This window comes from Pyrus communis, chromosome 15 (assembly GCF_041283825.1).
Source record: "Pyrus communis isolate YQ-2024b chromosome 15, ASM4128382v1, whole genome shotgun sequence".
Classification (NCBI taxonomy): domain Eukaryota; kingdom Viridiplantae; phylum Streptophyta; class Magnoliopsida; order Rosales; family Rosaceae; genus Pyrus; species Pyrus communis.
The window spans coordinates 26,946,864-26,972,166 of NC_142579.1; the positions used below are offsets into that span (position 1 = coordinate 26,946,864).

A 25,303-nucleotide genomic window follows, 5' to 3' on the forward strand; every position below is an offset into this window, starting at 1 on the left:
AGTTACATCAGATTTAGCTCAATGGTTTTACATTAAGGACCTTAACTAGGGAAGTTATCCTAAAAAGATGGGTCTACATTTTGCCCGACTCCTCCTAAAACATTATTACTAGTGGCCAAATATGTTTCAATATGTCCAACTTTCATTTGTTGTCTTAACTCATTCAAATCTTATGTGCCTTCGCCCGAAAGCCCGACCAAGTTGTCTAGTCGATCAAGTCGTGGTAGTTAATCCCAAAGCATACACCTATGATGATGAAGTGACCAAGAAAGCAGAAGCCATGGGGAACTCTAGGCTTGTGAATATTAGCGTAAACGGGATTTACCGGTGCGATTAAGGCTCCTCGGTTACTCCTCAATGTTATAGAAGTCCTGAAACGAAAGCGGGAAGTAGTGCACCTTTCTAAAGATATTATAAGAACTGATTTCTTACTAGGCATGCTATCTCCAACAATGATTGGGACCTAAGAAGTCCATCCAGGTTCCAAGGGATACACTCATTCCCCTTTGAAAGAGAACCTAGTATAAAAGCCTACCCGAGGATGATGAAGGCCATTAAGAAGGTGATGCATGGTGGAAATCCTTTCACTAGTCTCAAAGGAAAATTGGATTCATGCGGCTTCGGGTATCTTTGAGAGAAGATGGGAAAAAAAGTTGGAATTATAAGGGTCTGAAAACTTTTAAAAGCTTTGAGAAATTTTGGGAAGATTTTGATAATTCAGAAAGACTCGAATTGGTTAAAGTATCTAGCCAAAGAATGGAATTGAAGGGAGTTTTTTAGCAAATGATCAGGTGACGGTTAGGATTCATGGGTTAGTGCAAATGACCCAGTTTACAAATGGTTGCATTAAAATGGTACAAGTTTCAAGTAAAGGCGTGTGACGGTGGTTACTGAAAAGCAGTTGTTCAATCATTATTAGCATCTTGGTTTGCAGGCTTAACAACGATTGAATGAGGCACTATTTAGGTTATTATTTAACTTTGGGCTTTAAGAGAAGAAAGCCCAAAAGAGCTCAATAAATGAGATTTTGCCCGAGGCCTAAGGTCAAGCCCAAGAGAAGTTACAATCGATGGAAATCAGTCTACCTACTCTGGGCCCAAAAACACTTTCTGAATGGCAGACCATGTAAAAATACTGATGACTCACTACCCTTCAGTTGCTTTCGAGCAAGAACAGAAATAGTATAGTTGGGTTAATTCGCCTATAAAAGGAGGAAGAAAGCCCAGAGACAAGGACACTCAACCAATCAAACAAACAAACATACAACTTGCCTCTCAGTTAAGCAAATACCCAGAAAACTGTGCTTTGTCCAGATTCTGTACCCTTTTAGCCTTATACTCCCCTTAAAAAGACATCTTTTGTTTAGTGTAAAAGCTTTGCTACATTTCTAAATGTTGTAGTATCGATTCTCTTAGGTAAACCTGTTCACCATTGATCCTGCTTTAAGTACTCTACCCTCTGTAACTACAAAGAGAATAAACCGAAAGATGTTTAAACCTTGCCCAACAAGGTGAAATCTTGCCTGACTCTCTTTGTTTTGTCTTTAAGTTAATAGATGTGGTGTTATGATGTATTCCCCAGTATATATTCAAGTCATTTCCAGTCTTTTGACAAGCCAAAATTCCTTCAGTTCTCAGATATGGTTCACTTAATGGTTTTACCGTCATAAGAAGACTAAATGTGAATTGAACTGATGACTTGATCAGATCTGGACCTCCACCATTTAAGCATACAAGATAACCAACTAAAAGTCTTTGATCTCAAGGCATGGAAAAGAACTTAATGTAGACTTAACACATCTACAACAATCATTTGATAACAAGAAGTCATAATAACTTGGGGTGCAAGTAATCAGCTTAAACACCCTTGTTCTACATCTACCATACTGAGATGGCAGTGGCACGCCTAAGAACTCAGTTAGTTTTGGTCGTGAGCCTCAAGACCTACACCTAAGGCCCCATAAAGGCACCTTTCAGAACTAACTTTATCCTCCTTTTGCAGCATCTCAGCAAGTCGGAGCCCGACAATCAACCAAAGTGCCAACTCCTCGGGGAGCTGTGTGCTCGAGCTAGAGACCCCTCCCAGCAAGATTTCCTACCCAAACAGTTTCATCGCAAACGTGAGTTTAGTAGTCAAATTTAAATTCTCCTTGTCATAATCTTTTCGCTGATAATTTTTTATTCAACATTGCCATATCATATGCATTATTCGATAGTTTGAATCTGAATCGTTACTATTGTTTCTCTAGTTTGTTTTACTATGCTTCAAATTGCTCTTGAGGGTGAATTAGGAGAGCAATTTACATGAAACGGATTTATCATTACGTAGCGTCTCAATTCAATAATAAATGATCATGTGAAGAAAAACTTACAATTGACAACATATTATTAGATACGAAACATTACATGATGGTGAACTCGTTCTATATAAGTTCTTCTCACATATTAAAAATTGACTTGAATACTTTTCTTGCTTTTTTGTGTGCGGTTCTCGTGAGATAGGATTTGCAAATGTTGTTTGTGAAGACAATTTTACAGCGAATCAACCTGCTTTTATTAGTATGAGAACAGTAATTTGTACCGCAGTAAACTTGCTTTTATTAGTATCAAGCCAGTAATTTGTACACCTCCAAAATATGCTACACCGTCTAGCTCAACACAAATAAATAGGCAAATGCGACGCTCCAAGTCTTCGAGCCCAATACCAAACTCAAAGTCGGGGCGCGCTTTCCGTACACGCGCGAACCTTGTGTCGTTGAAGGGTACTCGGAAGTATAAGTACACAGTCGGTTATGACCGTTTTAATTCCGCAGTATTCAGCTCCACTTGAACGCTGCGTTTCGGTCGTACAGAAGCAGCACCGATGGGCGCCTCAGAATCCACACTCTCAAGCTCACAGGTACTTCTCCGTCGTAATCATCTCCAAATGTAATTTTATTTGTCTCATCATCCAAATTTATTTAATTTAGCATTTTTAATTTTTAATTATGCTTTAAGAGGCCGGCCGAAGAAATCACCACCGTGTCGGAACGATCGGAGACCGCCGATCCCGTCTTAGAAAAGCTCAAATCCCTCAAAATCGTGAGTTTTGTATTCTACTTTCCCAAATTTTCATCAATTTGAGAAAATTGTAAGGAAAAATAAACCTAGGGTTTGAAATTTTGAATTCAGTTAATTGGTTACTGTTCTCTGAAAACGAGTTTTTGAATTTGCGTTTTTGAAATGTTTGATTGCAGTCGACGCCCCTGCTGATTTCACCCCCGGCTGAGGGCAGCTTGACTGACATTTTAGTGAGGAAGCCTTCGTCTTCTTCAGTGCCAAGTAAGCTGCTTCACTAATTTATATTTTTTGATTGCGAAAAAGATTGAGGTAAAAAAACACCAAAATGAAGTCCTTACAGAGGAATTGGACTAGCTGAATTTGGAATTCCACAGCGATTAGTATAATGGTTGTAGTTCTGTAGATGCTGTGTCTTTTTTCGTGACGAGATTGTGGCTTGTATTTTATTAGTTTTGATGCGGAAATTTTGCTACTCTGTTATGAATTGACAATGTAGGTGTTGTGGATCCGAAAGTGCTATTGGAACTCTTCTCGATGTACCGTGAGTGGCAGGAGGATAGTGTCCAAAAGATAAGCAAAAGACAGGTTTGTTTTCACAACAGTCCTTGTTGAATAATTTGAGTTTGTTTGAAGAAATAAATCTCTGGTTTTTAGGGTTCACGCATGCACTGACTGTCCGTTTTCTACTGTCGGAGGGTTATTTCATATAATTTCGAAGTTCAGGAGGCAATTTTTTAGTTTAAAATCTAAGTAGAAAATAGAACATGGGTCAAGGTTTAGAGTATTTTCTGCAGTGTCCTTGCACGCATAGAGCATGTCATCGTCTACTTTGTTGTTCTGATGCTCTGGTTGGTAAAATGAAACCACTGAATTAAGTGGATCATGGTTAAATCTGAACTAAGTTAAACAACTTAATGGAGGTGACCACTTTAAGAATGTCGCAATGAAATTCAAGTTATTTTTTCATGTGATCGCCCTTAATAAAGCGATGAGCTGGTTTCTGACCGGGTGCAAACTTTGCATATAGTGCGGTATAAACTAGTGTTAATAAATTTCGTTGGAGTCTGACATGGTCATACACTTTTGATATGTTTGGAATGAAGTATGTGGTTTGTTCTTCCTTATCCGAAGCCTGTTTTTCTCATGTCGAGATTTGTACAAGATTCGCAGTATATTAGTTAAGTTGTTTTGCATCCCTTCTCCCCCAGAGGAATGTTTAAACCTTACTTCGGTAAAAATTGTTGCAGGAAGAGGTAGAAAATAAAATAGAGGTTACGGATGCTTTGGCTGCTAAACTTCTTCAGCGTTTTAATTATTCAGTGTCAGCAATGAAGACATCTTCACAACATTTATCCGAAGGTAAGTGATCACATTATACGCTTTAAGGGGAGAAAAATGTATGTTCCAAGCGTCTTTTTCCCTCAGCGGATTTCAATGGACCTAGTGTATGGTGAAATCGGTACTATCTACAATCTGTCGCATGTCTGTCATAACTTTCTGAGATGTGTTTCCACTTATCCTATCTTCGTATTGGAACACACATGCAGTTCATTCATTGCAGGTGGAGATTGGGGAGCTTAAAGGAAGGTTGACAGAGGTCATTAGCAACTGTGATGCACTGTGCCGGAGAATATCTGTTGAAGGACCCGAATCCCTCCGGTCATCCATCAAGCCGTTTGCAGTCTGCACCACGGGCCAAGAAATCCAATCTAGCTCTAGCTCATCCGACGTGCAAAGAGATCCAGACCAAAGTCTACCATCCGGCGTATCCAAGTTAGACTGATTTTGCATTCTTTCGTGTACAAAATCTATGAACGATAACACGTTTGATTAATTTCTTTTCAGCAAGATTGTGGCGTATAAAATACTAGTTGATTGTTATAGTCCTTGATTCATTTTTGGATTAACCGAGGACCATTTTGGAGCGCTAATAACATCTCTCTGAAAAACAAGAAAACGAAAATGACAGGGTAGGAAACAAGACAAGTAGGTAATTTGCTGAAAAATGAATCAAGTTACAGAAAAATTAAGAACAAAAATAACCCTCAAAACGAACAGCACTGAACAATTAATTACTGGAATTCAAACTCTATTGAGCTCTAGAACTAAGCCACATTATATAACTTAAAACTCTTTTGGCACCCATGTACCCAGCGTCAGAGGAATCAAGGCTGTTGCTGAGCATCCATGTACCCAGCATCCACAAGCACCTTCTCCCTCTTAGCCAATTCAACGTCTTCGTCCACCATCATCTTCACCAGCTGCTGAAACCCGACTTTCGGCTTCCAACCCAGCACCTTCTTCGCCTTGCTGGCATCCCCTTTCAGATTATCCACCTCTGACGGCCGCAGGTACCTCTTGTCCATCACCACGTGGTCTCTCCAGTTCAATCCCACGTACCCAAACGACACCTCCAGGAACTCCTCCACCGTGTGCGACTCCTCCGTCGCCACTACGTAGTCGTCCGGCTTCTCCTGCTGCAGCATCATCCACATCGCCTCCACGTAGTCGCCGGCAAAACCCCAGTCCCTCGACGCCTGCAGATTCCCCAAAAACAGCTTGCTCTGCAATCCCTCCTTGATCCGACCTACGGCCCGGGTGATCTTCCGGGTCACGAAATTCTCCCCCCGCCGCGGCGACTCGTGGTTGAACAGAATCCCGTTGCACGCGAACAGCCCGTATGCCTCGCGGTAGTTCACGGTGTACCAATGCGCCGCGCATTTCGAGACGGCGTAAGGGGATCGGGGGTGGAACGGCGTCGTTTCCGACTGAGGAGGCGGGGTGGCCCCGAACATCTCGGACGACCCGGCTTGGTAGTACTTAATGTCGGTGCGGCCGGTGGCGGCGATGTGGGAGCGGACGGCCTCGAGGAGGCGGAGGGCGCCCGTGGCGACGACGTCGGCGGTGTAATCGGGGATCTCAAACGAGACGGCGACGTGCGATTGGGCGGCGAGGTTGTAGACCTCGTTGGGGGCGATTATGTCGAGCCAGCGGCGGAGGGAGGAGGAGTCGGTGAGGTCGGCGTAGTGGAGCTTCATGCGGGCCTTGTGGGCGTTGTGGGGGTCGATGTAGATGTGGTTGATGCGCTGGGTGTTGAAGTTGGAGGACCGTCGGATCAGGCCATGGACGTCGTAGCCTTTGTCGAGGAGGAATTCGGTGAGGTAGGAGCCGTCCTGGCCGGTGATGCCGGTGATTAGAGCGACCTTTCGGTGCTCCGGCGGATCAGGGGCGGAGTCGTTGGGGGTTAAGGTTCCGGATCTGACGGTGTCAGTTTCGGATGCCATTGTGGGTGTGAGGATAAATGGAGAAGGGGAGTGAGATTGTGAGGAGATGATGGACTTTTCGGAAGAATTTTAAGAGGGAGGGAAGGACAGATCCAACGCTGGTAGCGCGGTTGGACACGGACGCGCTTTTGGCGCTTACTTTGGTGACGTATTAGAGGGCGCCAGCTTGCATGATGGTTGGGTCCCACAGCACTACGTTGGGAGCTAAGATCTGCCAAATTTATAAGAAATTCATTTTCATTTATTAATCTACTAGCCTTCATGCATTCGTTTACGGAAGACATTTTTTAAATTACGACGTGATACCTACGATTTATACATTTTAAATGTATTTATATGCTTAAATTGACAAAAGGAAAGTTAAATATTTGAACTAAATGAATAATTTTAGATCATGCTAGAAGAAACCCTTTATAAACCAATTAAAACAACTGAATTAACATAATAAAATCGATCTCTATAGTGAAATTAATATTTAATAAACAACTAATTTAATCACATTATTGCTAACCCATTGTGAGGCTATCTCTACCCCTCCCTCTTAGTGTAGATAATATTGTTTGTTAAAAAAAAAAAAATCATTTGACAACTAATTTAATGTAATTTAATCACATTATTATCCGCGTCCGGAAGACCTTTGCTATAACTGGCATAACAAGCCTCTTAAGATGTTTTGAACGTATTTAAAATAGAGAAAATAATCTTTAATAAACAACTGATTGAATCACCTTATTGCTAGCTCATTATGAGATTAAGCCCACCCCCTCCCCTTAGTGTAGATTTTGTTTGTTTAAAAAAAAAAAAAAAATCATTTGACAACTAATTTAATCACGTTATTATCTGCGTGCGAAATGCTATTTTTATAACCGGCATTACATGTGACAACCCGTTCCAAATTTTACGTTTTTATTTTATTTTAAAAGCGTGAATTTACGAAATTGCCCTAGAGGTAAGGACTTTGACTTCTGTTGACCATCGTCTAGAGAGACGTATGATTTATTCTTTTAACATATTCTCGTAATACTCGTGGATGTGAACGCATAGGCGAAAGCCGTTTCCGAGTCCGGATTATAACGGTACAATTACGGACGTTCGAAATTGGTTATTCAAGGTTTAGTGTTAATTAAATTAAATCCCCAATTAGAAATTGGTTATTTAAGGTGAAGCCCAATCAGAAATGGAGAAATAGAAAGAAGAAAAAGAAAAAAAAAAAAAAAAAAAAGCCAGCTTTCCCGTGGGTTTTTCTAACCCGCGACCACCCATCTTCCAAGGTCGATTCCGGCCAACTCCGGTGGAGTTTTTCGATGCCACCACCACCATCTTGAAACTCTCATTCCCCTCTCCAAAACCCACCCAAGAACCACCTTGATTAACCATGGTATGTGGCGGTTTGAGGCCACGAAAGTTGACGAAAATCAATGGTGCTCCGGCCACCCTTTTCAATTTTCCGGCAAATCGGAAAAGCGATGGCCGATGCCACCACTTGGGCTTTGTAGCCCATCATCCCAGGAGAAAAACCCAACCAACCTTGACCCCGTTGGACCACCGTAGACGACGAATCGACGTCAGGAAGTTTTAGGCACACACAGGCTTTGTGGGCAAAATTAACCATCTTCCGTCCACTTTTGGACTTTGTGACAGGTATGAAAGTTGCTCCACTCACTGAGATATTCATTTCTGTGAAGTTTGAGAATTTTTGGAAATAGTTGGATTTTCCGGCGAGTTGGGGCGGCCGACCGCCACCCGCGGCGGCGCGTGCGGCGGCGCGTGGCCAGTGGGCCGCCAATGCTATTTTTAGGCTATGTCAAATGTCTTGAATTCAGTTTTGTCAGTTGAATGACGTAGGTTGATAGTTGGAACCTAAATTCGTTACGATACGTTACTTGATAAAAATGTGAATCGATGATCCGACCGTTGGATCGTCACCAAAACTAGATACATTATAATACGTAATATTTAAAGATCATAGGAGTTTATGGATTAGGAATTTGACTTACGGATCTTCCTGAATTGGGTTTGTAAGTTAGTAAAATAAATGTTCACGACCACTTGTTTTAGGCAATTGGCGGAGATCTGACCGTTGGATCGTAATGAAATTTTAACATGTTATTCTAGAAACATATTGTGGATCGTTGGGAGTTGCGGATTGGAAATCTGATATGCGGATCTTCCGGGTCAAGTTATACAGGGTTGTAAACCCTACTGTCGATCTTTGATCGACGGTTGACTTGTGGTCAATGGGTCTCAGACTATTTTAGAATGTCGTTGAGGTTGTGTTTTATGTGAATTACATATTCTACGAATAAGAGTTCTGAGATGTGATTTGATAATTGATCACAGGGACCAATCATTCAGGACGCCTCGATGTGTGCGCTAGAGAATCATAGCGTGGACTCCAGGTGAGTGCATCTTTTCATTTTTATCGTACATATTATTGAGAGTTCTATCGACACTTTTAAATTGATTAGGCATATTACTTTCATATATAATTATTGTGAATGCTTAAAGTACTATATGAACTACGAATGGCTTGATCCCTGTTTAGGGTACGTAGGCAGTCTAACGAGACGTTAGATGCAGCCATAAAATATTTGAGACAAAAGCCTTGCTTGGGAAATTGAGTAATGCGAAGGAAATTGGTAAAGGGAAGTTTTAGTTTTATGAATTAGTTAGCTAAATTAGTGTTAATTGGGTCGTCATGGATAATTATCCCTGAAAATATGTAGTTCGGGAGTAGGGCGTTATTGATTGTACACTTCACACCGTATTGTTTATAATTGAGAATGTTTCGACATGGTTGAGTATTAGATTGCATCATGGTATATCAATATGTATATTTCTTGCATATAATTATTGGGAATGCTTTCAAGTGCAAAGGTGAACTCAAGACACCCAGGTAAGTTCAGGTGAGTTTATGGTACTAGTTGAATCGATTGCGTTATAGCATGACTACAGTTATGTGTTAGGCAACTTCGATACTGTCGTACTAGTTGCCATGAGTTGCATATGTTATATTGAGATGCATTGAGAGCTCATAAACCTGCACCCCGGTGTTAGTGTTCCCGCCCGTGGCCAGGGCACACTCCTTCACGTGATGTTCACCTTCTGCACCTTACGCTCACCTTAGATTCAAGGTAGGTGCACAGTCCTGTCGTACAGACCACTTTAGCTGGTTCCAACTCGTAGCTGACCCGCGATTATTCGCCCACTCTTCACGTGATCGTAGCACTTGAGCGTATTTATTTACACCCAGTCCTGTCGTACAGACCACTTTAGGTGGTTCCGACTCGTGTGCAGGTATACTTATTGAGCTATTGGCTAGCCAGGATTGATGAGATATGGATAAGTCGTACAGGTCACTATAGGTGACTTCGACTTATATGCTAGGCATGATTGATGAGATATGGATAAGTCGTACAGGGCACTATAGATGACTCCGACTTATATGCTAGCCAGGATTGATGAGATATGGATAAGTCGTACAGGTCACTATAGGTGACTCCGACTTATATGCTAGCCATGATTGATGAGATATGGATAAGTCGTACAGGTCACTATAGGTGACTCCGACTTACATGCTAGCCATGATTGATGAGATATGGATAAGTTGTACATGTCATTTTAGATGACTCTGACTGATATATCACTTATTAATGTATGTTGATTTAGTTCATTTGGCCTACTTATTAATGTATGTTGGAGTTGATGGCAAACCGTGGTTTTGGTCATTTCTGAGTATGATTTGGATATATGTATATATGTTGTACTGTCTTATGGAAAACGATACGGGTTTTACATTTAGGGGCATTACTTTTAGAGAGGTAATAACTTTAGGAAGCTTGGTTTTATTGCTTACTCATACCTTCTGTTTGGTGCCCTCCAGGTTTTAGTTGCTGAGTTTGTATCGACAAGAATCTGTGGCGAATCTTAGTATTGATGGATATTTCTGAGGGTATGATTCTTACCCACACTATTGTACCTTACCTATGCTCTGACATCGCGTGTGAAATGGGTTCGCTCCCACTCGTAGCGCACTCTGGTACTTAGACACTTTTAGATTCAAATTTATTCACTTTTTATACACTATCACATTTTATGGCTTCGTCACCTTCCAGGTGTCGGCCAGCACAGCTCGATTCAAGGTCCAAGTGGACTTTCTGGGTTGGGGTGTGACAGTTTGGTATCAGAGCATATGTTAGGCAGTATTGTGTTCATCACACGCGTGATGTGAGCACTCTTGGTTTTTGTGTTTGACGTTCGAATGATGCCACCTCGTCGAATATCGAAAAATATGTTAACTTTTCTTCAGTTTTGGACAATTTTGTGGTCTTGACGACATTTTATAAAATCATTTTGGCGGTTGTCCTTAGAATTAAAACGAAGATTTTCCTTGTGGAGGAAAGGTATAAAAGTGAGGCAAGTTGATGGCTTAAGTAAATGTTTTGATAATCATGTATCGCCAGAGATATTACCAAATAATTTTATCATTGTCCTACCGCCGTTAGTATTGATCCTTTAGAGATTGGAAATCTTAGTTAGTCTTGATTTCTTAGTAACATTTCGCGGAAGATCATCTGAGGGATAATTATTTTTTTTGGTCCCTATTAGCACTAATATCTTCAAGCGTACTTGTGTTCATGTTGAATCTTTAGGAGGAAGATCGACTGTCAATGAAGTCTTTTTGAAAGTAGATCTTAAGCAAGGTCTTTTTCTAGCATTGGGATTTTTCAATCAACGCTATTCCCAGATTTTTGCTTTCGTAGTTGTACTTATTAAATGGGTGAGAATAGGCTTGCGAATGTAAGTTGTCATATCCTGGGAGTTGTAGAAATCCAAAAAGCAATCATCAAATCCTCCTAGGATCAATGAACTACTTCGCTTGAGCCGAATAAATTAGGATCGTGGAAGCTTAGGAATAAGCTTTGCAATAGGGCGGTAAACTCATGATTGTTGTTTTTACCCTATCACTTATCTAGGTAAACGAAAACCCTTTGACTAACCACCTCTCGATCACTTCCATAGGTAGACATTAGAATCGAAATGCGGGATGATATCTCACTGTTAGATTGTTATGAGTGTCGAGGAAACTGTGAAGATCTTTTAGTTCGTGTCGTAGAGTTGGTTAGTAATACCTTAATTTTCGAGGACGTATACTTTTGGCGTCATATCCCAAAAATCTTACCGCGGATACCACCACATTGTTAAGTTGGTATGGCAACATGACGGAGTATTGCTTTTACTTTTCACGATTAGAACCGTTTGAAACAAACCATCTTATTCATTGACCTAAAGTCAACAGTCATCACCTTATTTCGAAGGCTAGATGACACTTCTCGGTGGAGATTTTGATGATGCATAGTGATTGTCGATTGATGTGACAAGTCAATTCGGATTCAGACTTTCTTAGTATGTTAACGATTATGTTTCTCGGTGGTAGAACCGCTAAAGATGAACCATCATACTTATGACCTAGAATTAACAATTTCTAATTTCATTGGAATATTGATTGGGACTCTTATGTTGAAAAGTGTGTCCAAATCTTCATTGATCTTAGAACTTTTTATTACATTTACTTTTTGGAACAAGCTAAGTTCTGTCAGAGGCAATAGTAGAATTAAATTAGCATCTATGAGTGCACTATTGTGTATCTACTCGCGCACACTTCCAGCCTGTCCTATTCTATTTAGTTGGGAAATATGAGTATCGATATAGAGTTACCTTTAATCTATCAAGAAATGGTTCAAATGATTTTAATCATTTTGTATGAATGGAGTTAGCAAGTATCTTTTTATATGCTCAGTTCGAGATATGTTGTATATGTAAATAATGTGAAATTCATTAATCGTGATGCTAAACCAATGATACGCTTATATGATGTTCCAATTGGTGGTTGTTTACTTAAGTAGAAAACAATATTCTTCTTGCTTTAAAAATTGAAGTATTGGCAATAGTTATTTCCTGAAAATGGGTGTTGAAATTTCAACAACAAGACACTTGTGAAGACCACTAAGATAGAAGTGGGATGTAGTCAACCTCTTCGGGTGATGTGATCTAGAAGTTCTCTTTGTGACGTGACCAAATGTGGAAGTAGGAAAGAGATAAAATCGAGGCTCCCTTTGATGTGTTTTAAATGAATCCTCACTCTAGATGCACCTTACTTTTGATTAATGTTGTGGGGATATTGAGGATATAGAGTTCAAATTTCCTGGACAACTACAATTTTCTAATTACGTTCAGAGGACGATGACTTTTTGAGAAAACTACTCCTAGACTTCTATACAAAGTCAGCAAACAGAAACCCGACAAGATTATCATCTTGATGTATTTATATTTCATCGTGTTACATGTTTCACTTCCAAGCCTTTGGAAGTTGTTATGAAGGTTTTGAGTATTAGAAGTTGTTCAGTATTGTATTTCTACCCCTAGATTAAGGATTAATTTGAAATGAGTTACTCAGACCTTTGTGGACGAGTTGCATCTTGTTTGTCCCACCATTAGCATGGTTGCAGTATATCCTTATATCTATTCTAGTCACTTGTAACGGCAGTTTCAATTTTGGGTTAACTATGGTATCATTGGAGTTGACATATAGAGATTTTACGCACAGTGCATATTTAATAAACGCTTACTTTTGTTAGGATTATGGGTAACGACAGTTACATTCCTGTTTAGGAGTATAATATCATTTGAAATAACAATATGCAGCTTGTGATTTACAGAAGAATATTGCGAACAAATATTTGATTGATTGAGATTGTGATGTAGAAAATTTATGTTATTAACAATGTTGCCTAAGAAGGTAGTGAATGAGTACGATCGAGACTTGTATGTGTATTTCCCATTGAGGGGCAAGATGGTAATACTGCACCCTCGAGAATTGTTACTTACTTATCAAGACGACAGTGAATTGTCGGTATTGTGAACTGCAAACCGTAATATTAATAACTTATTCGTTCGGTTGTTAAGCAAGTAAACAAGTAGATTATTCTACTTTAATATTTTTATTTACTTATTTAATTCATTAATGGTTGTTTGGGCTTGACCCAAAAATATTACATGCTTAATTTCGAAGTGCGTTACGCTTTGAACACGTTTATGAGAGGATAGTAAGAATTTGGAGGCATGAAAGAAGAGTCACTACACTCCGATCATGATGGAATGTCATCTTTTTTTTTGTAGTCGCTATAACTTGATGTCTTCCTCGTGTACGTATTTACATACATATCTCTTTAAATTTGAGTATTCTACATTGGACTGATGATTTTAAATTTCGAGGACGAAATTTTCTTAAGGTGGGTAGATTGTGACAACCCGTTCCAAATTTTACGTTTTTATTTTATTTTAAAAGCATGAATTTACGAAATTACCCTAGAGGTAAGGACTTTGACTTCTGTTGACCATCGTCTAGAGAGACGTATGATTTATTCTTTTAACATATTCTCGTAATACTCGTGGATGTGAACGCATAGGTGAAAGCCGTTTCCGAGTCCGGATTATAACGGTACAGTTACGGACGTTCGAAATTGGTTATTCAAGGTTTAGTGTTAATTAAATTAAATCCCCAATCAGAAATTGGTTATTTAAGGTGAAGCCCAATCAGAAATGGAGAAATAGAAAGAAGAAAAAAAAAAAAAAAAAAAAAAGCCAGCTTTCCCGTGGGTTTTTCTAAACCGCGACCGCCCATCTTCCAAGGTCGATTCCAGCCAACTCCGGTGGAGTTTTTCGATGCCACCACCACCATCTTGAAGCTCTCATTCCCCTCTACAAAACCCACCCAAGAACCACCTTGATTAACCATGGTATGTGGCGGTTTGAGGCCACGAAAGTTGATGAAAATCAATGGTGCTCCGGCCACCCTTTTCAATTTTCCGGCAAATCGGCAAAGCGATGGCTGATGCCACCACTTGGGCTTTGTAGCCCATCATCCCAGGAGCAAAACCCAACCAACCTTGACCCCGTTGGACCACCGTAGACGACGAATCGACGTCGGGAAGTTTTAGGCACACGCCGGCTTTGTGGGCAAAATTGACCATCTTCCGTCCACTTTTGGACTTCGTGGCATGTATGAAAGTTGCTCCACTCACTGACATCTTCATTTCTGTGAAGTTTGAGAATTTTTGGAAATAGTTGGATTTTCCGGCGAGTTAGGGCGGCCGACCGCCACCCGCGGCGGCGCGTGCGGCGGCGCGTGGCCAGTGGGCCGCCAATGCTATTTTTAGGCTATGTCAAATGTCTTGAATTCAGTTTTGTCAGTTGAATGACGTAGGTTGATAGTTGGAACCTAAATTCGTTACGATACGTTACTTGATAAAAATGTGAATCGATGATCTGACCGTTGGATCGTCACCAAAACTAGATACATTATAATACGTAATATTTAAAGATCATAGGAGTATATGGATCAGGAATCCGACTTACGGATCTTCCTGAATTGGATTTGTAAGTTAGTAAAATAAATGTTCACGGCCACTTGTTTTAGGCAATTGGCGGAGATCTGACCGTTGGATCGTAATGAAATTTTAATATGTTATTCTAGAAACATATTGTGGATCGTTGGGAGTTGCGGATTGGAAATCTGATATGCGGATCTTCCGGGTCAAGTTATACGGGGTTGTAAACCCTACCGTCGATCTTTGATCGACGGTTGACTTGTGGTCAATGGGTCTCAGACTATTTTAGAATGTCGTTGAGGTTTTGTTTTATGTGAATTACATATTCTACGAATAAGAGTTCTGAGATGTGATTTGATAATTGGTCACAGGGACCAATCATTCAGGACGCCTCGATGTGTGTGCTAGAGAATCATAGCGTGGACTCCAGGTGAGTGCATCTTTTCATTTTTATCGTACATATTATTGAGAGTTCTATCGACACTTTTAAATTGATTAGGCATATTACTTTCATATATAATTATTGTGAATGCTTGAAGTACTATATGAACTACGAATGGCTTGATCCCTGTTTAAGGTACGTAGGCAGTCTAACGAGACGTTAGATGCAGCCATAAAATATTTGAGACAAAAGCCTTGCTTGGGAAATTGAGTAATGCGAAGGAAATTGGTAAAGGCAAGTTTTAGTTTTATGAATTAGTTAGCTAAATTAGTGTTAATTGGGTCGTCATGGATAATTATCCCTGAAAATATGTAGTTCGGGAGTAGGGCGTTATTGATTGTACACTTCACACCGTATTGTTTATAATTGAGAATGTTTCGACATGGTTGAGTATTAGATTGCATCATGGTATATCAATATGTATATTACTTGCATATAATTATTGGGAATGCTTTCAAGTGCAAAGGTGAACTCAGGACACCCAGGTAAGTTCAGGTGAGTTTATGGTACTAGTTGAATCGATTGCGTTATAGCATGACTACAGTTATGTGTTAGGCAACTTCGATACTGTCGTACTAGTTGCCATGAGTTGCATATGTTATATTGAGATGCATTGAGAGCTCATAAACCTGCACCCCGGTGTTAGTGCTCCCGCCTGTGGCCAGGGCATAGTCCTTCACGTGATGTTCACCTCCTGCACCTTACGCTCACCTTGGATTCAAGGTAGGTGCACAGTCCTGTCGTACAGACCACTTTAGGTGGTTCCGACTCGTGTGCAGGTATACTTATTGAGCTATTGGCTAGCCAGGATTGATGAGATATGGATAAGTCGTACAGGTCACTATAGGTGACTCCGACTTATATGCTAGCCAGGATTGATGAGATATGGATAAGTCGTACAAGTCACTATAGATGACTCCGACTTATATGCTAGCCATGATTGATGAGATATGGATAAGTCGTACAGGTCACTATAGGTGACTCCGACTTACATGCTAACCATGATTGATGAGATATGGATAAGTTGTACATGTCATTTTAGATGACTCTGACTGATATATCACTTATTAATGTATGTTGATTTAGTTCATTTGGCCTACTTATTAATGTATGTTGGAGTTGATGGCAAACCGTGGTTTTGGTCATTTCTGAGTATGATTTGGATATATGTATATATGTTGTACTGTCTTATGGAAAACGATACGGGTTTTACATTTAGGGGCATTACTTTTAGAGAGGTAATAACTTTGGGAGGCTTGGTTTTATTGCTTACTCACACCTTCTGTTTGGTGCCCTCCAGGTTTTAGCTGCTGAGTTTGTATCGACAAGAATCTGTGGCGAATCTTAGTATTGATGGATATTTCTGAGGGTATGATTCTTACCCACACTACTGTACCTTACCTATGCTCTGACATCGCGTGTGAAATGGGTTCGCTCCCACTCTTAGCGCACTCTGGTACTTAGACACTTTTAGATTCAAATTTATTCACTTTTTATACACTATCACATTTTATGGCTTCGTCACCTTCCAGGTGTCGGCCAGCACAGTTCGATTCAGGGTCCAAGTGGACTTTCTGGGTCGGGGTGTGACATTACACACCTCTTAAGATGTTTTGAACGTGTTTAAAATAGAGAAAATAATATTTAATAAACAAATGATTGAATCGCATTATTTCTAGTGTGACAGCCCGTCCCAAAATATTTCTATCGATGGCGTGGAATGACGATTTACCCTTGGACGGTAATTGGTGTTGTGTGACATGCACTTTGGTTGTGGACCAAATAAGTTTAGTCCAACTTGTTTGGATCCAATTAGAACTAAAGGGCTTAAGGTTTTGTTTTGGTTGGTTGCCCAAATCCAGATCACACACACACTTACCCGTTGACCCTTCTTTCTCTCTCTCTCTCTCTCTCTCGATCGTTTTCTTCCGTCTGTACAACCTGTACGGACAACTCCTAATCTAGCTTTCCATTCACGAATCAAGCTTGTGGACACCATCATCACCTTCCTTGTAACCATACGATCCCATCTATACCAATTTTAGGACGTGAAGCCGTCGGAAAACTCGAGAACCATAATTCACGATTTGGTGCACTGTTCATGCAATCATGATCGTGAAGTTTTTAGAAGTTTTTAAGCTTCTAGGGAGCTTTAGAACGTCTTCACAAAGCTCGGAGAAGAAAAATGAAGTGTTTTGGAAAGCACTTATACTCGCAAGTGTTTAAGTAGGAGAGTTTTTATTTCAAACATATCAGATTTTTTCTTAATTTTGAAAAAGTATATAGCAATGTTATGATTCATCACTTTTTAAAATGTATTTACCAAATTTATGCATAACTATTTCTCCTTCTACATGCAAGAATAACTTACATGACACAGGTATACAATCAATATGATGTTCCGTGTCAATGTTTAAAGATATGTGTAATCTTTTTGTCTATATGTTTGTATTATTGACACAAATCGATAGAATGATCATATGTTCGTGTCATGTAAGTTTCTCTTCTTACACAACCTCTATTCCTTTAGTCTTTAGATGTTGGATTTGAACAAACTAAAGAAAAATCAAATGCCAAGATTAAGAGAAAATGTGCATAAAGTACAAAAAAAAGTTTTGTAAAATTACTCACATATGCTTTTATTTCCGACAAAAAAAATTGGTTATGCCGTGATTTATCTTCTCAATTTCTTGGAACAAAGCCGAATTAAGACATGGTTCCAGAAAAGAGAAAGACTTACATGATGGATACATCATCATGGTGCCATCTTATGCCAATGAATAAACATGTGTAAATTTTTTATTTACAAACTATTGTTTTATACAAACCATCACGTGATGATGTACGATCTCCTGTAAGTTGTCCCTGTAAAGGCATTGGGCTATAGCTCAATGCATTTTTTAGGATGAATTGGCAATTTAGTCATTGAATTATCATCTGAGTGAAAATTAGGTCTCTAAACTGATTTTTTTTCAAAAAAAATTAGTCCTTGAATTATAAAAACCTACCAATTGGAGACAGGAAAAAAAATCAGTCCTTGAATTATAAAAACCTACCGATTGGAGAAAGGAAAAACTAGTATGAACGCCTAACATTGACGAACACATTCAGCTCACCCACTTCTAAAGCTCACTTCATGGTCCAACAATGGAAATAGAATAATACTTACTTTTTCCCTATTGGGGAAATGCACATATCTTTGCGAATAAGGTATCTTTCCCGTTTAAACTTTATAATTGAAATCATTTAATTTCTTAATCTTCGTATGAAGATCATCCCTATGAAAATATTATTTGAATTGAAGGTCATTTAGTCATTAATATATATATATATAAATTGACGGTTTATCATGAGTATGTTATTTGGTGCTAATACTATCGATTTGTTCCATACATTTAGATGATTAAACGATCTCTGAGTGAATGTTTTTTTTTCTTTTGGGTAGAAATGATCTTCAAATGAAAATTAAGAAGTTAAATATTCCGATTATGAAATTTGTAGACTAAATATACGTCATTCGGAAAAAAACGAAAGATGTGCATTCCCCATAAGGGAACACAAGTATTATCCATAAAAATATATATAACCCCGCAACATAAGTTCTAAGCCAAAAATTCAATCCCCCTTGTAAGTTCTAAAGCCAAACCATAAAACATCAAAGTTTTACAAAAATAATATCCCTTGTTCCTGAAAAGTTTAGGGGATGAAAGGTTACCCCATCCACATTCAGGGACAGTGCATACCACAAGTTTCTGAGGACTTACAAAGGGGGTTTTAGTTTTTTTTTTGTTTGTACAGATCACCCACCAAGAGGGATTGTCAGCAGCGGGACTCGGATCTAAGTCTTGGTTTAGCAAAGAGAACAATCATTATCAACTCAACAAACCATCGTAGACTTACAAAAGTAATATCAAGCAAATGGAAAGAATGTACAAGTTAGTATTGACTTTTTTTTTATATTATTTTTTATTAAAAAGATAAAATAATTATAATAAATTTATCTAAATTACAGAGAAATAGATTCAAAATTACGTGTAGAAAATAGAGCACATTTATCTAATTAATGTGTCTAAACCTCGGGTCTACGTCTACATCTTTGACTCCCTCCCCCTCAACTGTATACCCCGTCAATCAAGTATTAGGTTTTTGTCAAAATCTTCGAGAGTGTGGTGTGTTCTCCACGTTCTTTACTTACGCATCAACGTAGAATGTCAGCTTCCTTCTCCTTCGACCACGGCATGCTTTGACTTGCGAAGGTGCCACCAGACCTCAAAATATTTAATTGTCGACGTGGTTTCTTTGGACAAAGATAATTTAAGGAAAATAATTACATATGTTAAGGTGAGGTATTTCCTTAAAAGTAAAGGATGGTACAATGTATTTTATCTTCTCAATAAACTTGGAAGATGTAATGTGTTTTACCTATTTTGACAAAAGGTGTTTTAACCTTTTCAAGAGATTAGGTTAACCAAATATCATACGAATTTGTGAAGGACTTGTAACTTAAATGATTAGAACTGTACTCGTGCATTCAATTCTACATTCGAACTTCTTATCCTCTAATATCGCTTACATAAAAAAAATTACACCATCTAATTAGTTGTCCAACCCTCAAGGAAATATAAAAATCCAAAAAAAAAAAGGCTTTTTTATCCAAAATAGTTATTGTGATTGACATAATTACTCACTTTAGTCCCTAACAATGAGAATTGATAGAAGTAGTCTTTGAGTTTGTCCACTGTAAATGATTTTGATTTTTTTGTAAAAAATATGTCAATATCCTCATTAAATTGTCATGCAAACGATCGTGTGATCACTTTTTAAATAGATTTTTGTCAGACTCAAGAAACACTTCTTTTTATTATCAATTACTAAAATGAAGAGTATCAATCTCAAAAATCATTTTAACTAAAAATTCAAGAAAATTTTTATATAAATTGCCCAAAAGGGTCATATGAAATGAAAGGCCAGATAAGAATTAGCGCATTTTCGCGGGTCTTACCAAATATGACGTCATAATTGAAATTTACAAAATTTGGAAAACCCAAAACAACCAATTAGCTGTCTCTGTCGATTCCCGACGCTCCCCCAAACCAAATCACCCAATTCGATTCATATAAGACCACCAAGTTACCAACACCCACCCACACTCGAAGCGACGACGCATCGCCTCTAATCTTCTTCCCGGTTTCAAAAATTAGGGTTTCAATTTCCAAAATCTGTATAAATCGGACCGGTAATTTTACAAATTTGTAGGAAGAATTTTGTGTAAATTGAGATTATGAGAATGAATTTGAAGCGGTCGAGGAAATCGAATTCGGTATCTTGGGCTTCTGGACCCGATCTTCGTCAGGTATAATCGCCGATTCTTCTGAAACCTTTTCTTGCGTTTTTCCCAGAAAAGTTGTTCCTTCTTTCTTTTGATTCGATTTTTTCTGTTTGGCGGCTGAGAAAATACCCCAATCGATCAGTTTTGTTCTTTCCCTTTGATTATTATTTTCCCAGATTTAATTAACGAAACTAAAACTCTTAAGATGATGATTAAAGCTTTGCTTCTGGTTATTAATTTTTAATTATCGTTTTACTTGTTTTAATCTTTCTAATTGGATTTGGATACTCATTTGAAATCATCATCAGAAACTCATTGAAACTCAAAAAAGAAGAAATTTATTTGCAATATTGGACAAAAGCTTGGATTAATGAAAATATCAAGACCAAATATCCAAAATATTGTAAAAAAAAAAAAGAAAAAGAAAAAAGAAAAAATGAGTTTATATTAAGGATTAACAGAGTTATAGCATTAATCAACGGATCTAGAACAAGAATCAATAGGATTATACAATGAATCATTAGGATTAAGTTTGATTTCGTTGCAACAAAATCGTGCACGATGAAGTTCTTTAAACCAGTTGAACGATCTTACTGAAACTGTAATGCTGTTCTCTTTATTTTTTGTCAACAGAATTACTAACTAGGATCTTAAAAGAATCAGCAGGTTTAAATCCTGTTTTAGTGTTATGATGTGTACAATTTATGACGTCGCGTGGCTATCTGTACACACTTGAGTAATACCATCACGTGGTGTTACGATCCACCAATGATACATTTATTAATAATTGATCCTGAAGTAAGTAACCCATCGCCCACCACATGTTATAATTTGGGTGGATTGGTAAACCCCATGGCGAGTTTGTATGCATGTGGTCCATGTGGTGGGCGATGGTTAACTTATTTTGAATAAATTTGTAATATATAACGAGGGGTGATTTAATGTCTAGGCTTTTGAATAGGTAATAGCTCACTACTTAATCTACATAAGAGTTGTAGGGGATGCAAATTATCTTCTGCTAATGTTTTGAGTGCTCTGTAAACGAAAATGGTCAGTGAGAGCATGTATACTTTCCTGATCAGGCTTGTTTTTCCTTGCTGTTTGAATTCCAAGATTGGGCTGTCTTGAAATTTGCAGGACATACAATGAAATGCTGAACCGTCGTTTCAACATTTTCCTGCAGTCGGATGCTTTTTCTAGTTGTATAAATTTGATTCTCGAAGTTTATCTTTCCAATATCTTGTGGGAAATGCTACTGATTGTTTTCATTCATCTGTTCGTTGTGACCTGACTCGATGTTTTTCTGCTGGATAGGTAAAGCTGTTCTCTTCTGAAGATTGTCCTGTGGCTGTTGGCGTGAAATATCAAAATCATCTTCAAGCAACGGTGTCATATATGTCGCGTTCAGCTCCTATAGAACATGATTTTCCCCCTGGGTTTGAACGCTGTGTTCGTGTGAGACAACCAAAAGTGGAACGGCCACTCATCCGTCAGATTCAGTGGAAATGCCCTTCCAAGGTGAGTAGGCGTTAGATCTTTTCTAAATTGTTGTTTAAGTATGCATGCGACGAGAATATATGGTCTGTAATCTGAGTCGAGGTATTCATTTCAATGGTGTTATGTTTGTTTTATTTGAACAGTTTGTCGTGAATGACGCCTGGCAAGTGGCAGCAGGTGAGGAAAGTGAGGAAGTCGAGGCTCAAAAGTTGAGAGTGATGAGAGTGCTCGAAGCAGCTTATCCTCGTCTTTCTGCAATTCCCCCTAAGTAAGCGTTCTATCTTGTATCTGGACGTATGTTTCATAGTCTTTTGTTCTTTTACATAATGGAACCTGATCAGCTCTAATGTTTTATACAGCCCCTCTGTTTCTGCGGATGTAAAAGCTGAGCGTTATGACGACAGCCTCACTCCATCTGCCCCCCTTATTCCAATTGAAGAAATTGAAGAAGAGTCCCAGAATTTACCATCATCTGATATGGAATTGGATTCCGATGCAGAATGTAAGCCACCAGCCTTGCCCCAAGGTCTGCCCGCGTCTCCTCAGCAAATTGCCGATGATAAACCATCGCTAGGAAACTTACCTAGCCAAAATGCGGATGTGATTGCTGCTGCAGTCGCATTGACTGCAATCGTCGAAAGCTCAGAGAAGGGAAGTTTGATTGATACTGATTTGCTCGTTAAAATTCTAAGCGACCCGAAAATGATCCAGAAATTGATTAACGAACCCGGATCACTGGCCAAACTAGGAGATGCACCAACCAACTCCTTTACTGCACCCATGCCAAAGACAACAGTTCCATCAGTGCCCTCATCTCTTCCAAAAACTGATATGCTAACGACTGCAGGTGGAAACTTGTTCCCTATGGCAGGTACAGTGGGACTGGGAACTACTATGAATGCAATCCCTCTTCAATCAGGTAGTGTTCAAATGTCCGGGTTGAACCGACCCGCACCATCACCACCCGTGCCCGTCCCCCAATCCAACTTTGGCACGTTACCTAGGCTGCCAAATCAAATTCAAACACAACCCACCATCGGTGCAATGACTTATCTGAACAGAGCTCCATCACCGGCATTCCTCGTCAGGGAAGCCCCGCTCCCTCCGGCGAAGAATATCAACAACTGTAAGAACCTCATCATGCAACATGGAGCGGAAAAGCAAGGAATCCCGTACCCCTTTGTTGCCCAAAAACAAATTGGTAACAAATTTAATCTCTCGAAAGACATGAAAATGGCACGAAACTTTAAACCAGTAGGAAAGAAACCAAAGAAGCCAAAACAGTGCAAGTACTTTAAGGGCTCCAACGGATGCCGTAACGGCGTTAATTGCAAATTCCAGCATAACATGCCGCCTCAATGGGGTAACGGTAACCTTATTGGGGCCCGTATTGCGAAGAGAGCGAAACCTAATGGGGTTAATACTTAATACCTTAAGGATGTGAAAATCCTATAAAATTTGGAGCGCCATTTTTAATTTCTGTACAGTTTGCACACTGAAACTTGGGGCGGTTGGGAACCCGAGACACAGGCTATAGGGTTAGTTTTCAAATTTTGTATTTGTAGGCGACCACTGAGTAGATTTTTGGCATTTTTTTGAGATTAATGAAAAATTAGTGTTTTTATTGTCAATGGCCCCCAAATGTATAATGTTGAACAAGGACAAATAAGTAATTTCAGATTTAACGTATATTTTCAACATTTGAATTAAGTGAATCCAATATTTTTAGTCCGAACCCCTCTTAGGGCATATGTTTACGTAAAAAAAATGGAATTGGAAGAAATTAGTATCGATTAAGATCACGTGTTTAATCAAAATCAAGGAATAAGCGAGAGAAAGGGTTTATATTCCCTTTCATCTTTATTCTTTTTCATGTATTCTTATGATTTCTTCAACTTCAAGTAAACATGTTATTAGAGTAGTGATATTCTTCTCTGCTTGCAAGTTTAACTCACAAAAACGATAAGTTTGATACCTAACTATTATTGTTGAGTCCTGTGGTTTATCTCAAATTCCCTCTAATAGTTATTGTTGAATCAGCAAACGAAAATAAAGAGAGCAATCTTTTATAAGTTGTATTGACATTTTAATTGGAGATGAGAATTTTCTCTATTAACTTATTTATGAAAATAGGGTAATGCGTGTGTGTGTGTGTGTGTATATATATATATTGACTTGTGGCAAAATATGAAATCATTTAATTGGTATAAGTCAACTTTCTAATAAGTATTCAAACTTTTTCATATTTTTTAAATCCTTAATTAATTATCAAATAATTGATGAATAATAATTTATTTTGATGTTAGTGTCATCTCTAAATCATTATTTATTTGGTATAATAGGGGCTGGGAGTCCAAAACACACAGCCAGAACACATTTTTTAATCGAATTTCTTACTTTTTAATTTTTTTTTAATTTTTTTTTTTCCAGTCTCGTAACCATTTCTGTGGTTTCACATAGCAATCCAGAAACCCGCGTTTGGAAGAAAACAACGCATGTGATGTTGTGAACAAATCTAAATTTTAACGTCTTTTAATTCCCCAAGTGACATATATAATTGGGACAAAAACCAGCAAACTTGGGAGACGTATAGTTTGAGCTCCAGGAGACATTCTTGATATTCCACCACCTCATTTGGCACGAAACTGGTTTGTGGCAGTTGTGTGGTGCTGAAAAATCAAAACCCTAATTTCACAAATAGAGAAATGAACCCACCATGTCTACCCACCTCTACCTGTCCCACTTTCCCAACACAATCTGTTTCCTGCATTCAAATTAACCAAATTTATGTGGGAAAGCCCCATTTCAGATTAAGATCGCAGCAGCACTGTGGTTTTCGCAAGATCAGAGAAAGAGACTCGTATCAGAAATTTTTTTGTGGCTGACTAATATATTCCATTCAAATTCAGCCATGTGTTGGATTTTAGTTTCTCTCACATTCATTAATCTTAAATGTTTTGCTGGTAAAGATCTAAAATGTTGGGTTCTCTATGATTTGTCAATTTTTATGTATTGGTAGGGCGCATGAAACCCTAAGTGAAAGGAAAGTTAAATGCAAGAACAAGATATCCTCCGGCAATTCATTAATTCATGAAGGGAGTCCAGGGGCTTAATTAGTTAAATGTATGAAGCATGTTGTAAACCCATTCGGACAAATGACAAGTGTGTTAGTTTGGTGTATCATCTTAATAAGATTGTAAAACAAATTTAATTACGTATTGTTGTATGCAATTGCATGCCACAAATTCATAAATTTTATATATAAAAAAATGAATTTTGTAGCTGATGCTGAAATTCCTTTG

General features: G+C 38.7%; 3 protein-coding genes across 6 annotated transcripts; 2 read left to right on the forward strand and 1 right to left on the reverse strand.

Annotated features, from left to right (window-relative positions):
- The first annotated feature begins 2,693 nt into the window (after nucleotides 1-2,693).
- LOC137737394 (uncharacterized) lies at nucleotides 2,694-4,942 on the forward strand. The gene is made up of 6 exons (XM_068476855.2): nucleotides 2,694-2,898; nucleotides 2,997-3,080; nucleotides 3,236-3,320; nucleotides 3,556-3,644; nucleotides 4,307-4,418; nucleotides 4,607-4,942. Exons 1-6 carry the CDS (start codon nucleotides 2,863-2,865, stop codon nucleotides 4,840-4,842), a joined length of 642 nt encoding a protein of 213 aa, XP_068332956.2. The 5' UTR covers nucleotides 2,694-2,862; the 3' UTR covers nucleotides 4,843-4,942.
- An 88-nt stretch (nucleotides 4,943-5,030) lies between these two features.
- Nucleotides 5,031-6,531, reverse strand: LOC137737387 (GDP-mannose 4,6 dehydratase 1). Its single transcript, XM_068476846.2, has one exon. The coding sequence runs from the start codon at nucleotides 6,341-6,343 to the stop codon at nucleotides 5,225-5,227; it is 1,119 nt and encodes a 372-aa protein (XP_068332947.2). The 5' UTR covers nucleotides 6,344-6,531; the 3' UTR covers nucleotides 5,031-5,224.
- Nucleotides 6,532-20,234: 13,703 nt separating this feature from the next.
- LOC137714713 (zinc finger CCCH domain-containing protein 6) lies at nucleotides 20,235-23,721 on the forward strand. 4 transcript variants are annotated; one of them, XM_088685148.1, is made up of 5 exons: nucleotides 20,290-20,528; nucleotides 21,642-21,706; nucleotides 21,819-22,022; nucleotides 22,145-22,269; nucleotides 22,361-23,721. In XM_088685148.1, the coding sequence occupies exons 2-5, from the start codon at nucleotides 21,692-21,694 to the stop codon at nucleotides 23,427-23,429; spliced, it is 1,413 nt and encodes a 470-aa protein (XP_088541274.1). In that variant the 5' UTR covers nucleotides 20,290-20,528; nucleotides 21,642-21,691; the 3' UTR covers nucleotides 23,430-23,721. The 4 variants fall into 4 exon arrangements, with proteins under 4 accessions (XP_068309961.2, XP_088541274.1, XP_088541275.1 ...); XM_088685149.1 differs by having other exon boundaries at nucleotides 21,642-21,703; XM_068453860.2 differs by lacking the exon at nucleotides 21,642-21,706 and having other exon boundaries at nucleotides 20,235-20,528.
- The last annotated feature ends 1,582 nt before the right edge of the window (nucleotides 23,722-25,303 follow it).

Bases quoted from the DNA above. Each gene is read 5' to 3' on its own strand.
- LOC137737394 (XM_068476855.2), top strand. From the start codon at position 2,863: ATGGGCGCCTCAGAATCCACACTCTCAAGCTCACAG. The intron at 2,899-2,996 runs GTACTTCTCCGT...TTATGCTTTAAG, and splicing joins CCACACTCTCAAGCTCACAG to AGGCCGGCCGAAGAAATCAC. The intron at 4,419-4,606 runs GTAAGTGATCAC...ACACACATGCAG, and splicing joins TTCACAACATTTATCCGAAG to TTCATTCATTGCAGGTGGAG.
- LOC137737387 (XM_068476846.2), bottom strand. From the start codon at position 6,343: ATGGCATCCGAAACTGACACCGTCAGATCCGGAACCTTAACCCCCAAC.
- LOC137714713 (XM_068453860.2), top strand. From the start codon at position 20,457: ATGAGAATGAATTTGAAGCGGTCGAGGAAATCGAATTCGGTATCTTGG. The intron at 22,023-22,144 runs GTGAGTAGGCGT...TTATTTGAACAG, and splicing joins AGTGGAAATGCCCTTCCAAG to TTTGTCGTGAATGACGCCTG. The intron at 22,270-22,360 runs GTAAGCGTTCTA...TGTTTTATACAG, and splicing joins CTTTCTGCAATTCCCCCTAA to CCCCTCTGTTTCTGCGGATG.